This window comes from Pseudopodoces humilis, chromosome 14 (assembly GCF_049639895.1).
Source record: "Pseudopodoces humilis isolate 2021_Gansu_Grassland_sample_001 chromosome 14, ASM4963989v1, whole genome shotgun sequence".
Taxonomy (NCBI): domain Eukaryota; kingdom Metazoa; phylum Chordata; class Aves; order Passeriformes; family Paridae; genus Pseudopodoces; species Pseudopodoces humilis.
In genome coordinates, this window is record NC_142213.1 from 4,679,935 (window position 1) to 4,692,083 (window position 12,149).

The 12,149-nt window shown below is 40.1% G+C and overlaps 1 protein-coding gene across 1 annotated transcript in view; it reads left to right on the forward strand.

Moving 5' to 3' along the window:
* The window catches only part of LOC102112197 (polycystin-1-like protein 2), a 35,779-nt gene extending 23,779 nt beyond the window's left edge, over nt 1-12,000 (forward strand). The window contains exons 28-41 of the mRNA XM_088062428.1: nt 324-537; nt 1,465-1,693; nt 2,423-2,654; nt 3,080-3,191; nt 3,847-3,987; nt 4,700-4,885; nt 5,738-6,065; nt 6,164-6,297; nt 7,199-7,326; nt 7,660-7,820; nt 8,516-8,726; nt 9,241-9,342; nt 10,490-10,621; nt 11,412-12,000. Coding sequence (XP_087918554.1) covers nt 324-537; nt 1,465-1,693; nt 2,423-2,654; nt 3,080-3,191; nt 3,847-3,987; nt 4,700-4,885; nt 5,738-6,065; nt 6,164-6,297; nt 7,199-7,326; nt 7,660-7,820; nt 8,516-8,726; nt 9,241-9,342; nt 10,490-10,621; nt 11,412-11,537 — 2,436 coding nt within the window. The 3' untranslated portion in view covers nt 11,538-12,000. The remainder of the gene's footprint in view (nt 1-323; nt 538-1,464; nt 1,694-2,422; nt 2,655-3,079; nt 3,192-3,846; nt 3,988-4,699; nt 4,886-5,737; nt 6,066-6,163; nt 6,298-7,198; nt 7,327-7,659; nt 7,821-8,515; nt 8,727-9,240; nt 9,343-10,489; nt 10,622-11,411) is intronic.
* The last annotated feature ends 149 nt before the right edge of the window (nt 12,001-12,149 follow it).

Here is a 12,149-nt window from a genome sequence, read left to right on the forward strand (position 1 = left end):
ACAGTAACTGTGTGTGACCAAATCACTGTGTTCAGGTGTTAAAGCAAACACTAAACAAGACAGTGAAGATAAAAGGTATCATGGACCACATCTTTCTCAGCTTAGGTCCTCAGGCAGGCATGCTGCCCTCTTGAACCCCAAAAGCTGCCTTGCTGAACTCACTGAAATCTGCCTGTCACATCCAGCACTGTAGGATGTGCTATTCTTATCCATTCTGGAGATTTTAGCAGTTGGTGCAGCTCCCAGCCAGTGGTTCTGTCAGATCACATCAGCTTAAGCCACTGCAGCCAGAGTCACTGCTGTGTTGCTGCTGTCTTTCCTAGGACATAAGAAGAATTGCCAACTCACTCTCTAAAGCCCTGAAGACTCCATCTCTCACCTCAGCACCAGACCTTGAAAAATCAATGAATATCAACACACTCCTGTCATTGGTTGAGGACATCATCTGTCAGCAGAACAGAGCTGGGCAAGGGTTTTATGATGAGAGCAAGAAGGATGGCCCCATAATTGTCACATTGGGTGCTATGGATATCCAAGGTAAATAACACACTGTGAAATGCCTGCTGAAACCCTTGCAATGAAGATGACGATAGCACTGGATGTGATGATCCAAGCTCTTCTTACATTCTGACTCAAAGGCAACTACAGAATCACAGAATAGCTAAGGATGGAAGGGATCTCTGGATCCCACCACGCTGCTCAGAGCAGGGTCAGCGGGAACTGGATTGCCCAAGATAAAATCAGTCAGATGCTGAATGTCCCCAAGGATGAAGACTTAACAATTTCTCCGAGCAACTTACTCCAGAGTCCCATAACTATGTTTTTTTCCTTATGTTCAGAAATTTCCCATGTTTTAAGATGTGCCCATTGCTTCTTGTTCTTTCACTGCACCACTGAGCACCCAACTAAATAAAGACAACTGTAAAATCTCTGCTTCTTGTGCTGTAGAATCAAATGTTTGCTATCAGTCTGGCTCAGGTGCCGGATCAGTATCTACCAGCAAAAAACCTCACAATTATCAGTTGTTTCACAGTCTTTTTGAACTGTTCTTTTTTTTCTTCTTGGCCTTGTGCTGTTGTTCCTTTCAGTCTGACTCTAAATTAACAAGAATATATGAGCAAAAACAACCTCACTGATTTCATTTGGCTTTTCCAGGGAGTCTTCCAATCTACTAATTGCACAGGTACACCATGAACAAATTAAAAGTTGATCTGATCAGACCTGTCTATTGAGCTTTTAGGACTGCTGTTTAACTCAGTTGCCTTCTGGAAAAAGTTCCAGGCCATTCCAGCAGAAGAGCATTAAGCTCTAGTAATAAAGCTGCTTTTACATGTCCCTTCAAATGTTAGTCTTCATCACATTCATGACCTGTAGCTCCAGTTCTACCACCCTTTGTATTGAACAGTTTTTAAAAACTATTTATTTTCTCAATCAATCAATCAATCAATCAATCTTTACCTGCAGAAAAAACAAGAAGTCCAACTCCAGAGAAGAGAGCTTGTGACCAGCTGAAATACAGTGATTACCATCACTGCTTGTACAAACAACTCCAGCAGGTAGAGATGGAGCTGGAATTACTGGGGCCCCATAAATTTCAGATGCCTCAGAGTTACACACAAGCTGTTTGTCAGGTCCAGCACATGAAGAACCTCCTGGAGAACCAAATCTGCTCATCAGCATCCATCGCTGAGAGGTAAGCCAGTTCTCATTCTCAGTATAAGTAAATTCAGGTTATAAAATCAAAATTGGACAGGATGACTGAGCCCAAATAATTACTGCTTAACATGTGCTAAGTAACTACTATTACATCTGTAAAATAAGTCTTACTACTATACTACTGCAGGAGCTACAAAGACATTTCCGTGTACTGTGAACTGCAAAGGCAATAATGACAGATCATTGCTGTTTGTCATTTTTTTCTCCAAAGTGGAAAGTTACAATACAATGCTATGTGATAGTGAAGGGCTGGGATAATCACCCAGCTCCAAAGTTACAGAAGTCTCTTAAAATGTATGGATAAAGAAAAATTAATAACCAGACAAAAATAGTTCAGTTAAATATGATAATTAAGTTGGAAGTATTGAAGAAAAATTGCACTAATTACATCACTTGACCATTATGGTGATCACAAGAGATGCATTCAGCAGCTTTAATGCACTCGAGCTTTGTCAATAATTCTACTGGAGATTCAGTTATGCATGAACTGAGGAGTAAATAGGCTCATCATGTTTATTTTGATTTTAGCTGATCTCTGCATGCTTCCTCTTTTTTTCTCACCGTACTTTTTGGTATCCATATATCCTATATAACTGCATTAATTAAAAGAATATTTTGATTTTATATCATAAGATGTTGCCTATTCCCAGTGAACCTGATGACTGTGATTTTGGTGGTTTATTTTCTCTTCTGGTTGACTTTCAAGGTGGTCCCATACTCCAAACTTGCCCAGTGATGACAAGAAAAGTTCTTCTCCCAGAGGGCTGCCCTGGTGGTTTGTGTTCATTGCTTGGTTCCTTGTGGCAGCCACCAGCGGTGTGTCTGGGTTCTTTACCATGCTTTATGGACTCCATTATGGCAAGGAGAACTCCATCAAGTGGCTCATCTCCATGGTCATCTCCTTCTTGGAAAGTCTTTTCATCACACAGCCCTTAAAGGTGAGAGCCTCAGAAATACAACCACTGGTCAAGATGAACTCACCTGCTGCCACTGCAGGAAGAAAATGTAACATGTTCTAAAGAGCTACAGGATTTAACATATAAAATGAGAAGTCTTTACCCTCAAAACAAGAGCAGGCAGGTGGTTTACAGAGTTACTTTTTGCTGACATTAACTCCATTAATTTCACCCTCCTTGCTTTGTCAAGGTTTAATGAGGTTTCTGACCAGTGAGGATGTGTCACAAAGTCAGCTGGACAAACCCCAGCACTGTGCATCGTTTATGGGATTCAGCTGCATGGGTTCAACAAACCCAGAGTTCAACTGTTTTCCTGCAGTGCCTGGATCCAGAGGGACCCAAGTCAAAGCATAAGGCTTCTTTATATGAAATGGGAATATGGTGATTCTATAGCTGATTCTTTCCAGGTGCTGGGATTTGCTGCTTTTTTTGCTCTGGTTCTGAAAAACGTGGAACATGAGGATGAAGAAAACACAGCTATTGATGGGTCTTTATCTGTACCAGGTAACTGCCTGCAAAGTTAAAAATTATTAAAGAAAGTGCAGAATTCTCCAAGCTTTTGGAGGGCTTTATGAATGAATTTGTGACTAAGCTCAACTGGCTTGCAACAAAACCTGTAACTATTCCACAGCTTTGTGAAAATAAATGACTCTGTACAAAACACACCCTTCATGTAGACTGGTAGCTCTTTATCCAAATAAAACCTCTCATAAAGAAATTTCCCACATCCTTTAAGCCCTATATGGAGGTTCTCAGGTCACATACTTTTCCACAGCCACAATTATCTGTATTATTCCCCTAAACTGAACAGTGGCTTGTGCAATCATAATCATATCTAAATAAAGCCTTCACTAGCAGACAGGAATCCTAGGGCACAGCAAAGTTATCTGATCCAGAGCTTCGTCCCTGCTCAGCCTCAGGCTATGAATACCGCACCTTCTGAGATGCTCAGCCTAGAGAGACACCTGGACCACATCTGGTCCTAAACCAAATACACAGTTTTTGTGAGCGCCTTCCCTCCCCACTGTTTGCCTTACAACTGCTTTAAATCATATCCTCTGTATTCAGAGGGAAAGCATTAGATGAACCATTTCCTTAGAAAGTCCAAACAAACAAAAAGCAGGACATGGATCATTAAATGACTAATTCCAGGGTTCACTGCTCTCCCTCACAGGTGATTCACACCCTCTTTTTGGGGTCCGAAGGGACAGTAGAAGCAATATTTACCAACCACCTGCTGCTGCTGATGTGGAGAAAATGAAAATCAGCTGCATGAAGGAGCAGAAAGCATTTGCCCTCATCAGAGAAATCCTGGGTATTATCCATATGTAAATTATCTTGTTTTATTCAGTAATACTCATCAGGAATTTTACATCAGTGAAAATATTGTTCTCTTGGGTGACAAAGTTTTGGCATATCTTCAGCTTTCTGTCAGACATTGTGATGTAGATACAGGCTGTTCCATGGCAGCTGGAGCTGCAGGGAGGTGGGAATATTAGCTGGAGATAAAAGTGTGGCTAAGGCTTCATTTTATGGTAAAGAAACACATCACAAACATGAGAGATTAAAGAAAAGTAGAAAGGATAAAAGGAGGAGGTTAGTAGTTAATGAAGCTGAAATCAAAGAGAAGATGGAGGCCATCTTTCTAAAAGCAGATAGTATCTATAGATAATGATTTATGTCCCTGTCTTATTTCCTCTAAAATCAATGGCAAAAAAAAAAAAATTACCTCAACTTCACTTAGAACAAAGTTAGTCCACTCATTTTATTTGGAGCTGCCATGACTACTTCTATTCAGCCTTCCCACTTATTTTCTTGACTGCTACTCATATTCCAAATGTGAAATGCTTAAACTGCTGCACATTAAAGCAGTTTGGGTGCATTCATTAGCACTGGCCACTCAGAGTCTACAAAGCACCTCCTTGGCCTAATGGCTGCTGGCAGCAGCAATCATTCATACAATCTGTTTTGAACAGTATTGGTAAGCCATAGCTCACATGTATTGTCTCTCCCTGTTCTCTTTCCAGCCTATCTGGGATTTTTATGGATGCTGTTACTGGTTGCCTATGGGCAGAGAGATCCCAATTCCTACTATTTAAACAAGCATATTAAGGACAGCTTTACGGATGGATTCCACTATGTCTACAGTTACCAGGATTTTTTCACGTGGGCGAACACTACTTTACTCAAAAATCTTTATGGATCATATAAAGGTGCAGAGTCACATTGTTTCCCTTCTGCTTGCCAGATTCTGAAACATTATATTTAATGCTTATCTCTAACTTGCATATTTGAGTGGAGAAAGGGACTGTGAGTGTATGAGGCTAGCAAGGAATCTTTTAATATGAATACCAGTGGATAACAAAACCTCACAGCTTGACCCCAAGTTAAACATCCCCTGATATCTTCCTTATATTTAATATAACCCAAAAGTTATTCATCGCAATGCTAAACTTTTCACATTTTATATTACTTACTCCAGATATTCAGATATATCCTCAGTTTTACACATCTTTCTTTCCATAATTAAAAAAACACAAAACAACAAAACCAGAATGGCAGACAGGTGGCACCATAAAGCTTTTCCTCAGGGGAGTTGTTCATATCACGACTTGGGTCAATGTGAAGGCAAATTATGCAATATCAACATGTTTCTATCTAGCCATATCCAGTAGAATATGACCCATTTTCCAGCTCAAATTTAAGGGTAAGTATTGAAATATATTAGCAGAGCTGTTCTTTGGACATGATAGGCCACAAGAACACTGCATAAAGCTACTCTTCTATGGGACTCGAGGTGAGTCACTTTTCTCCCGCAGGCCTCACTTTCCTTTTGTATAAAATACAGATGGGGGTGACACAGAACTCTCTTATTGAGAATGTTATTTAAGACCCCAGTTAAAATCAACATGAGGGTTTCATTTTCATGACTATTTTGCTTACGGTGTTTCCAAGAAAAGAATATATGGAAAAATATTAATGCATCAGTGAATCATAAATAAAATGAAGAAATATTATTAATTTTGTCATATTGCCAGTGCTGCTCTTTTCCATCTCCTGTTTAGGATTCATTACAGATGGCAATTCCAAGCTGGTGGGTAGTGCTCGAATTCGCCAAGTAAGAGTGAAAGGAGACACCTGCCCTATTTCTCCCAGACTCCAGCACATAGTTGAGGAATGCCACGCTCCATACTCCCTACAAACAGAAGATACATCCATTTATGGGGAGCACTGGAATACCTCAGTCTTTGATAACTCCTCTGACTTGAGCTCAGCATGGCAGTATCAGAGTCAGTCCAGACTGAGAGGACACCCCAGCTGGGGTAAACTTGCCATCTACAGCGGAGGGGGATATGTGATTCACCTGGGAACTGACCCTATAAATGCCTCCAGGTACCACTTGTGTTCTTGGAAATTATCAGTGCATCCTCCCTGTGATACTGTCTCATTCCCATATGAATTAGATCACTGGCTACACATTCTTTTGGCAGAATTCTCCAATACCTTTTCAACAACATCTGGCTTGACACCTTCACAAGAGCAGTGTTTGTTGAATTTACAGTCTACAATGCCAACGTGAACCTTTTCTGCATTATAAGTCTGATGTTTGAAAGCAATGCTTTAGGTAAGAGCCTTTCCTAAGTTACACATTTCTGAAGACAGCAAGCAGTGTACCTACAGAAAATAGATTTACACACTAGCAGTGTTTTCCTCGTTCTTTCTTCACTAAGGACAAGTGTATTAATAAATCAAATCACAAGAGAATCAACGCAAATTTTCTAAACCATTTAGGAGAAATGCAGCATCACAGTAATATAGACCATAATGGAATATCTTATGTTTGCTTATGCTGTGATCATCTGCTGATGATGAAAACATTATACTGAAACTTGATCTCCAGAATTTACACAAGAACAAGAAAAATTCTGTTTCCTAATCAATTCTGCTAATCGATACAATATTAAGACAAAAAATACAAATAACAGTGTGTCTCTTTTGTTCCAGATGACCTCGAATATATATCTATGTAATCATGTAATATATAATCTGGATACAACAAAGAGACTAGTGAAAGCAGATTCTGATTTAGAGACCATAGGAAAACATTTGGTCTGAGCAGCAGCCTCCATAGGGTGTGTCCAAGTATTGGATAATGCCCAAACTGAGCTCACTTCAGGTTTGGAATGAGATTCAGCTTTTTTAAAAAAATTCCAAGTCCTCCTGCTGTATTTCTGCATTTGCAGTCCAATTCAAACTCAGTCCTGCTGGGATTACTATTGTGCTATCACACAAGACTCAAGCAGACAAGCACTACCACTCTAAAAGCCTTGATGCTCTGAAATTCCTGTTTGAGGAAATTTTCAAACACTTAGAGAGTTACTGACATAGTCAAGTCTAAATCTTAGTTTGATGGTTGGATTCAGCTTCACAATGATGTGAAAGCAAGTACAGAATTCTCACTGGTGAACAGAGTTGTTTGAAAGAAAGTAGAAGGAGCCCTGAGGTGATCCCTGTTTGTTTTTTAGGGGCCTTCTTCACAAGTGCAGAGCTGCAAAGTGTCCGGCTCTACCCCTACACCAACAGCCTCCACATCTTTGTGGTTGCAGCAGAAGTCATTTATTTCCTCTTTATTGTGTACTACATGATAGTACAGGTGAGGCCAAGGGAAAGTTTGGCTGAGAGCATTATCTTGTGCCTGCTGTTGATTTCACTTACAAAAGCTTTAGGACTGTACTTGATTTCAGTAGCGCTGATGTTGCTACAAAATGGAAGACTGAACAGATATAGTGTCAGTATTAAATAATAGGAAGGAAACACTTCATTTGGCTTGGATGATGTTTTTGAGAAAGATAATGAGAAACTAGTGCAAGATGTGGTTTTATTAATGCAAAGCAGTCTGCTTTATTGTGGAAGACATTGCCCTAATGTTCAGAGGTGCATTGTATGATACGGAGTCAAGAGACTGAAACAGTAAAACTCCTCACAGGGAAAGCTGCTGAAGAGTCTGAGATGGAGATACTTCCACAGCAAGTGGAATCTCCTGGAGATGGCCATTATATTGATTAGCTGGAGTGCTCTGTCAGTGTTTGTGAAACGGACAGTCCTTGGGACCCGAGACATCAGCTACTACCAAGAACACAAGGAGGAGTAAGTACTAATGCTATTTAGTGCATCCTTTGTTGTTGCTACTTATGCAGAAATAAATATATTTTTCCTCTTACCAGACAGCACCTTGTCTGTGCTAGATATTGCTATTTTAGATGGCTATATATTCATGAAGACTGTAAGTGTGTCAGGGCCTCGATTTGTGTCAGCAATAGGATTTTCTTCTGATACTGCTCTAATAAAATCCAGCAGACTTGAGTACCAAGTTCCCTTTTTTAGCTCATATTTTTCTGTCTGCATCACCCTCTTGTGAACCAACAAGCCTTTCTGCTACAGCACATGATCCCAAAAAGCACATAACCTGCCTTGTTCTTCGTTATGAAAAGCCATTGGTTAGAGGACCAATGGAATACTGGAATATTTAGTACAGAATTGAAAATTGTAACATCTTTTAAAAAATGGTCACACAGGAAAGAGACAATAGAATCACAGGATAATGAGCAGAATTTGGGCTACATCCTAGACCTCTTCTCCTTAAAAATCTTAGCCATGCACAAGTGAGCTTTTTGTGTGCACACAGTAGGAAGTGCAGATGGGAACACTCAAGCAGGAGCTCATTAGGTCTCCACTGAAACCCCAGAACAGGGTGACTGGCTTTTCCAGCATACCCATTTATGCACTTCAAAGGATTCTGTATGCATGGTATATATTATGTATTTTCTTTTTTTTCCTAACAGCTCCATAAGCTTCAGTGAAACAGCGAGAGCTGATGCCGTTCTTGGCTACCTAATTGCATTCCTGGTGCTTCTCTCCACAGTGAAACTGTGGCATCTGCTGAGGCTTAACCCTAAACTGAACATGATCACATCAACACTAAGGAGGGCATGGGGTGATATCTCTGGATTCATCACTGTTATTGCAATCATGTTCCTCGCCTATTCCATTGCTGTGAGTACCATGGTGCTTTCTCTTGTCTGCAGTTGGCTTCCAGGTACTGTCAGGTTAAATCAACTATTCTGAATGCTAAAGCAATATAGCTTTGCCATGTAAAAGGGAATAAAGCTGCTTGTCAAAAGTTTAGCAGCTTGGAGCCCAAGTCTTCTGTATGAGTGAAAGAGAAGTTAAAACATCCACTCTTCTGTTCTTTGCAAACAGAAATTTAGTGAAAAATCAAACACCAAGCTGAAAAATAAGGACTCTCTATGTGTAATAGATATGACAAAGAACAAAGTACAGAAAGAAAGATTTTCTGGATAAAGTTTAAATTGTGGAGCATTCAGAAAGTGCCATTTTCTGTTTGACTAGTTTATAAGTGGGAAATAATTATCTTTTTTACACATCTAGTGGCAGGCTGAGCAGATATAAGACATTTTCATATCCGTGATAAAAGGTCTTCAAGCTAAACACATTTTACAGCAAGGACTCTGATAACGACACAAGACATGACTTCTGTCCTCTGCAGGCAAACCTGATATTTGGCTGGAAGCTCTACTCTTACAAAACTCTCTTTGATTCGGCAGAGACCATGGTCAGTCTTCAGCTGGGAATCTTCAACTACGAGGAGGTACCACATCTAATTTTGGGAAGTTTACAGCCATGCAATTGGCACATCAGCTATCAAACATGCTTTGACCCAGCAAATGGAAGAACTTTCAATTAGTGTTAAACATTAATCTAATTTTGCAAGCTCCACAGCTTCCTAAAGCAGCCGCCTTTTCTGAGCAAGAAAAATACATCAAGTGAAACCTCTTCCATGTCCTATTTTGGCCACAAGGAGGCTCATAATGAACCTTTCATTAAGAAACCTGCTCACATTTCAACTACAGATGTTACTAATTGATTACAAAAAAGTTTTGAGCAATTTCCTTACAAAGCTGCAGATAGAAATGTGAGCAAAGCCCTGTGTTTGTTCTGAACACCCCCTCTATCGTCCCAAGAGGGGCAAGACCTTCCACAAAAAAACTTCCTGCTAATTTTTTTTGTTATTCTACATATACTGCTTTTTCAGTAAGATCTTTTAAATATTTCAACATCCTTTGAACATTTCTTTGTGGATTAATTCTTGGACATCTCTAAAGTCCTCCTTGATGCATGTTTTTAGACCATGGATCAAAGAGGATATGGGTGGCTTTGAAGATCAGTAATTTAGCACATTTTCACCTCCACATCCCACTCATGTTAATAATGAAAATATATTCCTATGTTGTAGCTTATATGAAATTTAGTGTTTTGATTTTTCACAACCTTTGGTTTATAAGTGTCTCTGACAGTCTGACTGTGCTTCTCTGTAAAGCATATAGTAAAATAAATTAATTGCATACAGGGATTTAATCTATTTTGAAAGCTGAAGCATTAGGAAGCTTCAGCTGTTCTGTGAATAAATAGATCTCTACACTTGTCAAGTTTCATGTGAAACTGTCATACTGTTACAATAAAATGCAAATACTTAAAGCCCTCCAAAGATTGCCCATATTCACACACACACATATATAGATAAAATATTATGTTGTCTTCATACAATATCATATCAACAAAGGACAATACTAGAGTAGAAAATTAACGTATGTGTATAATACATATATCATAATTGATTAGACACACAATTTTCAAGGTGACAGACTTCTTATTGGGTCTTAACTGCATGTATGTATGTATGTAGGTATGTATATACACTTTTTTGGTTGGTTTTTTTTATGTCTTACCTTATACAGGTCTTGGACTACAATCCAATTTTAGGCTCCTTCTTAATTGGATCCTGCATAATTTTTATGACATTTGTGGTACTGAATCTGTTCATTTCGGTGATTCTGGTTGCTTTTAGTGAGGAGCAGAAGCATTACCAGGTTTGTTCATCTAAGCTCTTCTGCTTTTAACATTTTTTTGGTCAGTACTTATGTATTCAACCATGGATGAAAACCATGTAAATTCAGTCCAATTCTTAAGAAGGCAACATTTGCTCAGGAAGTACACTTTAGATTTTCCAGATTTACACTGTCCATCCCTGCTCAGACCAGAGTCCCTGTTTTGTATCTGATTTGTAGCCTTCTGTTTGCATGCTACATCGATCAAAAATCTCTTAGGCTTGTGCTGGGCTATATTGAAATCTGTGCCAAAACTGCTACTGAAGTGCATGGGGCTTTACAGCTCCTTTTAAAACTCTCACTGTGAGTGCCTGACCCATTCAAGCTATTGATAGTGTGATGTGAAATCCATCTTAGCACTCCAGTACTGCCCGGAATTCCTCTGTGTTTTAAATAAGTTCAAGGGAAATGAAAACAAAGGATATGACTGATGGAAGACACAATGTATATTTCATTTTTCTCATTTACTTCATCTAGTGTCTCACTGTGTATACCATGAGCTGTTTGGGAGCTGGCAAGTGCACTCCAGGCTCCTGTAGAGAGAGATTTCCATGGGATTTGACAGCCAAAATTTCTGTAGTGTCCATACTTATCTGGGGCTTCTGTCGTGATAAAAATACTGGCAGAATGTTTTTCTTGGCAGTCACTCATGCTCTGCTGAAAGTTGGCTTTGTCAAGAAGAGATTTTGTATTGCAACTTGCCCCGGCTTCAGCAGAGACTGAATCCACTTTGGGTGTGCACCTCTGAGCAACTTATTTGTTATTATTTCAGGCTTCAGAAGAAGAGGAGATTGTTGATCTAATGGTAATGAAACTCTTCAGTTTCTTTGGGATAAAATGCAAGAAGGAAGAGAAGCCAGCCACTGGTGAACAACTAGAACAACCTGTCAGCGAGTGAATGAAGACCACCTTGAAAAATCACTTTGCTTGTGGGCAAAGTATTTAATTGTTTGCTGCAGTGCTTAGAGTTAGGCTAGGTTATAAGCTTAGGTTATTACGGCTTCTACTTAAAATGGGTTTACCCAAGGGAATGGCTGGAGCTGTGTCAGGGAAGGTTTGTGTCGGATATTAGGGAAAGGTGTTCGGGCACTGACCAGGCTCCCCAGGGAATGGGCACGGCCTCAAACCTAAGAGAGCTCATGAAGCATTTGGACAATGCTCTCAGGCACATGTGGGATTGCTGGGGTGTCTCTGCAGGGCCAGGAGTTCGACTTCGATCTTTGTGGGTCCTTTCCAACTCGGCCTGTTCTGTGATTCTGGGAAAACGGCGCCGCGTTCACTCCCAAAGCGCTGCCGGCGTGTTATTCTGGAGTAATAGCTAAGAAATAGCGGTAACCCTAAGGCGAAACGTCCCACGTGCACTTTCTGTAGACTTGGCGCCTGTATTTATTTAATAAACATCGAGCGGCTGTTGCACAGTTTGGCTAAATCCTCTCCCTCTCCGCCGCGGCGGCGCACGGAACATGGCGTCTCCCTCAGACCGCCCCACGCCCGGGGCTGGCGGCGCGCG